Source organism: Cynara cardunculus (genome assembly GCF_001531365.2).
Source record: "Cynara cardunculus var. scolymus isolate 2C chromosome LG 3, CcrdV1, whole genome shotgun sequence".
Taxonomy (NCBI): Eukaryota; Viridiplantae; Streptophyta; class Magnoliopsida; order Asterales; family Asteraceae; genus Cynara; species Cynara cardunculus.
This window is the reverse complement of record NC_037530.1, coordinates 427491-434439: the sequence shown is the minus strand read 5'-3', so window position 1 is coordinate 434439 and position 6949 is coordinate 427491. Positions and strand designations below refer to the sequence as shown.

At 30.9% G+C, this 6949-nt stretch overlaps 1 protein-coding gene across 1 annotated transcript; it reads right to left on the bottom strand.

Moving 5' to 3' along the window:
- Positions 1 to 1590: 1590 nt before the first annotated feature.
- Positions 1591 to 5988, bottom strand: LOC112509849 (uncharacterized calcium-binding protein At1g02270-like). Its single transcript, XM_025115039.1, has 10 exons — positions 5663 to 5988; positions 4891 to 4995; positions 4671 to 4776; positions 4345 to 4565; positions 4190 to 4266; positions 3537 to 3645; positions 2508 to 2633; positions 2307 to 2417; positions 2113 to 2220; positions 1591 to 1962 (listed from the first exon to the last, which is right to left on the bottom strand). Exons 1-10 carry the CDS (start codon positions 5810 to 5812, stop codon positions 1753 to 1755), a joined length of 1323 nt encoding a protein of 440 aa, XP_024970807.1. The 5' UTR covers positions 5813 to 5988; the 3' UTR covers positions 1591 to 1752.
- Positions 5989 to 6949: the final 961 nt, after the last annotated feature.

The window sequence follows — 6949 nt, the reverse complement described above, 5'->3', positions numbered from 1 at the left end:
AAAAGTACACAAAAAAATGAGGAATTTCAAATAGTTAATTTGATACTAATATCGATATATTTTTGTCAAATTTTTATGATATCGTTAAACATATATTTTATTCAAAAATAAAAACATCATCGTTTTCTCAAAATCACATAAAGCCATATTATAACATCGACTGAGATAAAGAATAAAATAAAATATTAAAAATACGATGCATCTCGCTGCATTGCGCGAGTACGCTTCTAGTTATATTATAATGTATTTGACAAAAAAAACTCTTAAAAACCATTTTTTAAGCATGAAGTACCGTTTATTGATGCATATTACTTAAAATTCAAGATTACTTGCGTAAGTATAACATATAAAAGCTTCGTATTTGAATTCGTATAACTAACTGCAGATAAACATAATCAAATAACGGATAAACATCTCATTTTACATATAAAAAATCTAAAATATAATTAGGATAATCATTGAGTTTTAACAAACTACTTAATTATTATATTTATAAAAAGTTATATTATTAAATAAAAAATAAAAAAGTGAGTTAAAGAAATACACAAAAAAAGAAAAAAATTTAAATAGTTAGTTTGATACTAATATCAATAATTTTTTTTCAATTTTTTATGATATATCTTCATATTTATATTTTATTCAAAAATAAAAAATATTATCTCTTTTGCAAAACCACATAAAACTGTATTATAACATCAACTGAGATGAAAAACTGAAACATTAAAATCGAGATGTATCTCGCTGCATKGTGTGAGTACCCTTCTAGTTATATTATAAAACATTTGACAAAAACTCTTAAATACTATTTTTTATGCATGAATTACTGTTTATTAATGCATATTACTTAAAATTCAAGAGTACAAGTAATTTTATGTAAATACAACTCATTAAAGCTCTATTTTTAAATTTGTATAACTAACTGCAGATAAACATAATCAAATACAGGATAAACATCTATCTTAAACGTAGAAAATCTAAAATATAATTAAGATAATCATTGATTTCTAACAGAATGTTTAATTATTATCTTTATAAAAAATTATATTACTAAACCCAAAATAAATTACATTGTTATTAAATCTAAATTGAATTATAATAAAAAAAAAACAGAATTAAAGAACTTATACCAAAGAAACGAGAACTATTAAATAATTAATTTGATATTAATATCGATTTATTTTTTATCAAAATTTTATGCCATCTAAAAATTTATATTTTATTCAAAAATAAAAACATTATCGATTTCTAAAAACCACATAAAATCGTATTACATCGATAAAAATAAAGAATAAAAAGTAAACATTAAAATCGAGATTTATCTCGCTGCATCGTACAAGTACCTTTCTAGTTAATATAAATCTAGTGGTTGGTTTCTTGTCCTTTTGTAAAAAAAAAAAAAGAGCATTTATCATCTTAGCCATTAAAGTCTTGTATTAACATTTCAATTCCAAAAATAATATGATGGCATTTAACAGACTTATGACAAAACCATGAACAAGAACACAAAGATTGCTTCCTCAAATCATTGATCTTCTGAATGTTGTTAAATATGTCTGTACAACACTAACATTGAATTATTGATACAGATATTTCATGTATACATAGCAATAGCAATAGCAATAGCAATAGCAATAGCATTCAATGCCAGCAACCAGTTTCTCCACCTTCACAAATCTTCATTTATGCTGTCTGATTCATTCATTCTTTCTTAACAAGCACCCCCAAACCATCAAGAAATCAGTCAACACCATGTCATCTAACCGCCGAAAACTCGACCCTAAGACACGCATGGTCCGATAGTGAATACTCTTCCGGCCACAGTCCATTTTCGGCTTCCGTTGGGAACATTACTGCATTCTTCACACTCAATCCTGTCGTCTGCTGTGTACCATTCGCAATGTCTTCTTGATCCTTGATCGTGTTTTCCGTTTGGTAACTCCACATAGAATTCCATATTTGTTGCTGAATGTATATATACACGTGTAAAAACCAAGAAACAACTTCAATTACTTGTATGCACTTGTGCATACCATTATATATATATATATATATATATATATATATATATAGGTTTATATATGCATCGTAATAGAAAAACAAAATAAAGACTACCTGAAATTCTTTATAATCAAGAACGCCATTTCCATCGATGTCTGCTTGAACCCATAAGTCTTGTGTTTCGTCTTCGCTAAGCCCATACCTATGGCCGATGAGATTAAGCTGCAAACGAGAAAAACAAAACCCAACTCATGATTCTGACAAAAGATGGGTGCCTTTTGTATTCAGACAAGATTATTTCAGGAAACCTGGCGTAATGCTTCACAGAATCCCAAGTAAGTAATATAATCGCCATCGCTCACAGCCTTCAAAAACGCGAAAGCATCTTCACCAGTAAGCGAGGCCCGACTCACTAGATACTGAAAAGACAAAACCCGATTCAAAACTACATTTCTTGTTCTGTGACCATAGAAGAAACAGGAAACGATGAAAATGATGATGTCGGGTACCTTGAACAACCCGAAAACTGCATCACTCCAGCTTGATCGGAGTACCTTCCGATACTTATTTGGATCAAGAAGCCATATGAAATCGACACCACATATATTTCCCCGATGATTTCTATGGCTAACCCACTGCGTCAAAAATAAACAATTGGATCGATTAGAAACAAGTGGCGTATAATCGTGTATGCCTGAAAATGGAGATGTTCATCTAAACCGCCAAACCGCACAAGCAGCCCACAACGCACATCAAAGAGCGGTTTAGAACATCTGCAGTGCGTTTTGCATTTTTACCAAGCCGCACTATGTGGTGCAATTTACGATTTTGAGTTATCAAACCATGGTTCAAACTGCACCACACATTTATATATATACATATATATATAACACTGCACATTTATATATATACATATATATATATATATATATAGGATCGTGTAAAAAAAAAAGTTAAAGATGAGAAGCGTAAGAAGGGATCACTATTAGATGCACAATCCTATCTATATATCTATGTATATATTTTTAATTTACAACGTGTATATACATACATATATTTTTACTTTTATCTATAACATATGTGTGTGTATATATAGAGAGAGAATAATTGCTAAATTTATATAATATTTTGAATCTATTTTCTTGGTGGTCCATTATAATAAGTCCAAAGTTTTGGACTTTTATCAATAATATTAATATGTATTTTTTAAGTTTATTTTTTATTTCTTAGACTATTTCTAATTACGTAATATGTATTTGGAGATCGGACATGTTGAAACTTTACACTTTTTTTTACTATCACATTATCGTTGATTTTATAATATCGAATTATATTCGTAAAATGCATTAGATACAAACCGTAGAAACGGCTACGCATTGCACAGTGCGATTTTTTGCGGTTTGCGGTGTATGCGGTGCGGTTTAGAAAATATGCTCAAACCGCATATGCGGTGCTGCTTGCAGTTTTGTCACAAATCGCACTGAGAATGCCCCTACTTGTAAATGATCAAAGTGATGAAAATATGAACATATATCGACCTTATGTGCATCAGCATCGGTATAGTGATGAGCAGTATCGTATGATGATACAAATCCCTGCGATCTTAGAAACTTGTAAACATGACCGCGCTTGCTCCCATTCCAGTCACTAAAAGCGATAAGAAACACATGGAGTTTAATAGCGGCATAGCTCAAAGTGACACAACAAAATTGACTTTATAGGACGCCTAAATTGTCTAAGCATATCATATCATAATACTTTATAAAACTTAGGTTTGTAGGATCAAACTATAAAGTGTCACATCCAAAAGTATTACAATAAGTTTATAGGACGCTTTCAGGCGTTTTAACAAGGCTTTTTTTTTTACGATTTAAAAAAAAATGTCATATTAGCTATTTTATAGGACACTTTTTATAAGTGTTCTATAAGCCCATCTTTTTATATGACACTTTTTCAAATAGTGTCGCATAAAATAGTTAATACGATACTTTATTTTAAAATTGTCCTAAAAAACTTGTTAAATGTCTAAAAGCATCACATAAACCTATTTTAACACTTTTAGATGCTACGCTTTTTGATTTGGTCCTATAAACTTAAGTCATAAAATACCTTTTTTAGGACGATGAAATCAATTCTTTTTGTAGTGTGCTTAAACATTGAACATAAACTAACGATCACATTTAAGGCTTACCCGCAAAGAACGATTGGCAAAGGATTAAGATTGTTTTCTTTCTGATAAGCATCGACAAATTGCAAGATTTTGTACACCTATCGAACCGCAAGATCATGCGATTAAGCAGTCGAATTAAGAACCGAAATAATGAAGGCTGAAGATGGTTTAACTACCTGGCGCAATCTTTCCAAACACATACTCGAATCGTGTGGGAATAACAAGTGAGTATTAACAATGAGCAGTTCACGACAAACATTCTTGGATCGACTTTGTGGGAAGGGTGTAACCAGTTCAACATGCAAAAGCTGAGCAACACGATCGCCAAAATCATTGAAGAGGAAGTCTCTATGGTCGATAACACGAAAATAGTCTTTATGCACAGCAATTAGCAAGCCTGTTATATAAAGAAACCAAAGAGTTCAAACAAAGTTACAATCTTTTGAAGAAATCTTGATTCGGGTAGACCATAAAATGAGTAATCGTAATATTAATAGCATACCATCGCCACGACCATTGGTCCGTGGAAGCTTGAAATTGATATAACCTGCATCCCCAAGCCTTGTGTCATACATTTCAACAAGTTCTTCATTGGCAACCCAAAATTCCTAATGAATTAACAAATGAGAACAGTTTTTGAGATTGATCGAAGCAAAATCAAACAACAAAAAAGTTTGAAAACATGAAGATTTGAGAATGATTCAAGATTTAAGATTCAAGACCTGGAGACAGATTATAGATGATCTTTCACACAACAGAAAATCCAAGATCCTTTCATTCCTATTCAACCAATAGGACCTGATATCACTTTCTTTGCAAGCTCTACCCTGTTCAATTTCCGCCAAAACAAGCATATTTTCGAATTAGAATCAAAACCCGTGAACAAAAACATCAAATAGGGTAAGATTATGAACTTCTTTTGGAAGGGTGTCCTAGACTCTGGCCCTGATAAACTCAGTGGCCACAACAGTTGTGTGCGGCTGGAATCGAACCCCACCTCAACCACTGCGGGATAACCCTTTTGGTTCCCACTACAAAAAATGGGAAACAAAATGTACCCAGATGATAAACAAGATCAACATCAAAAGCACTAGACGTTTAGAATAAAAGACGATACCTTTCTTTATTTTAGTTATTATTTTTGAATGTAGAACTGCAAAGTTAGAATGTTAATAAGCGCAGTTCAAATTAGAATCAAAACCCATGAACAAAAACATGAAATAGGGTAAGATTATGAACTTCCCACTAAAAGAAAAGGAAAACAAACAGTACCCAGATGATAAACAAGATCAAATGAAAAGTTAAAATGTTAATAAGCATATTGTTCGAATTGGAATAAAAACCCATGAACAAAAACATCAAATAGGGTAAGATTATGAACTTCCCACTACAAAAAACGGAAAACAAACAGTATCCAGATGATAAACAAGATCAAAATCATAAAGTTAAAATGTTATTAAGAGATGACAGATGGATTAGGGATCTGGGTTTTACCTCATGAATAAGGCGTTTGTAAATTGGAGCAAGGATATTGAAGGTTGTGCATGAAAAACAAGTTGGGTCTCCAATGGAGGAAGAGATCGCATAATTACCCATTACTCTTAATGCCCTTCTCTTCGCAATTCCTCTGTGATTTCTTCCCATGATTCCAACCTATTTCTTACGATGATGTGTAAGAAATCATCGTTAATCACGATATGGGTGATTATGAAGGAAGACAACGGGTTAGCTTGCATCTATATATGATATAAAAGGCTTGGCGAATGGAGGAACAGAATCAAATTGTGTGGGGGCAGACTGGTTTCATGCCATCCAACGAGAGGAGGGGGTTAATATCATCTGGGTTTGTATTTGTATGCGAGGGGAATATGAACAAGATGTGCGGTGGGTTATGGCGCATAATTCGCTTTCAATTCAATCAAAATGTGTGGTTATATCGTAGACGAATGACATCTCATTCTATTGCCATTCAATATTAGTAATATATCTTTATTCGGTTTAGTATTCGACAGGTTTGTTATCGCGACTTACATCTTATTCAGTAAGTTATACATGATTACTTGACAGTAACTTAATGATATAGAAAACGACTTATTTCATAAGTTTCTTCATAAATTTTTTATAAATTATCTTAATCTATACAGATAAATTAATCCAAACAAACAACTTTACTCATATGAGATTTAACGAAAAATCAACCAAACAACTCCTTATTTATAGGAAAAAAACACCAATACTAGAAACGCTCCTTATTTATAGGAAAAAAAAACACCAATACTAGAAACACCGGTTTTTCTTGATTATATGAAGAGTTAAAGATATATCTAAATCATAAAGAATGAATTCGACTAAACCAAATTGTCTCTTGGGTTATGGTAAAAGTCCACCTTTTTTTTTTCTTTCTTCTTGTTATTGTTTTAGATTCTTTGAAAAGTTGCGTTTTTTGTATTAGAAACGTCATCGCGCAATGCAGCGAGATAAATCATGATTTTAATATTTCATTTTATTCTTTATCTTAGTCGATGTTATAATATGRCTTTATGTGATTTTGAGAAAACGATGATGTTTTTATATTTAAATAAAATATATGTTTGAAGATATCATAAAATTTTGACAAAAATATATCGATATTAGTATCAAATTAACTATTTGAAATTCCTTATTTTTTTGTGTAATTTTTTAATTTAATTTTTTTATGATTTAATTTATGTACAATAACGAAGTAATTTATATTTGGTTGAATAATATAATTTTTTTATAAAGATAATAATTATTTATTTT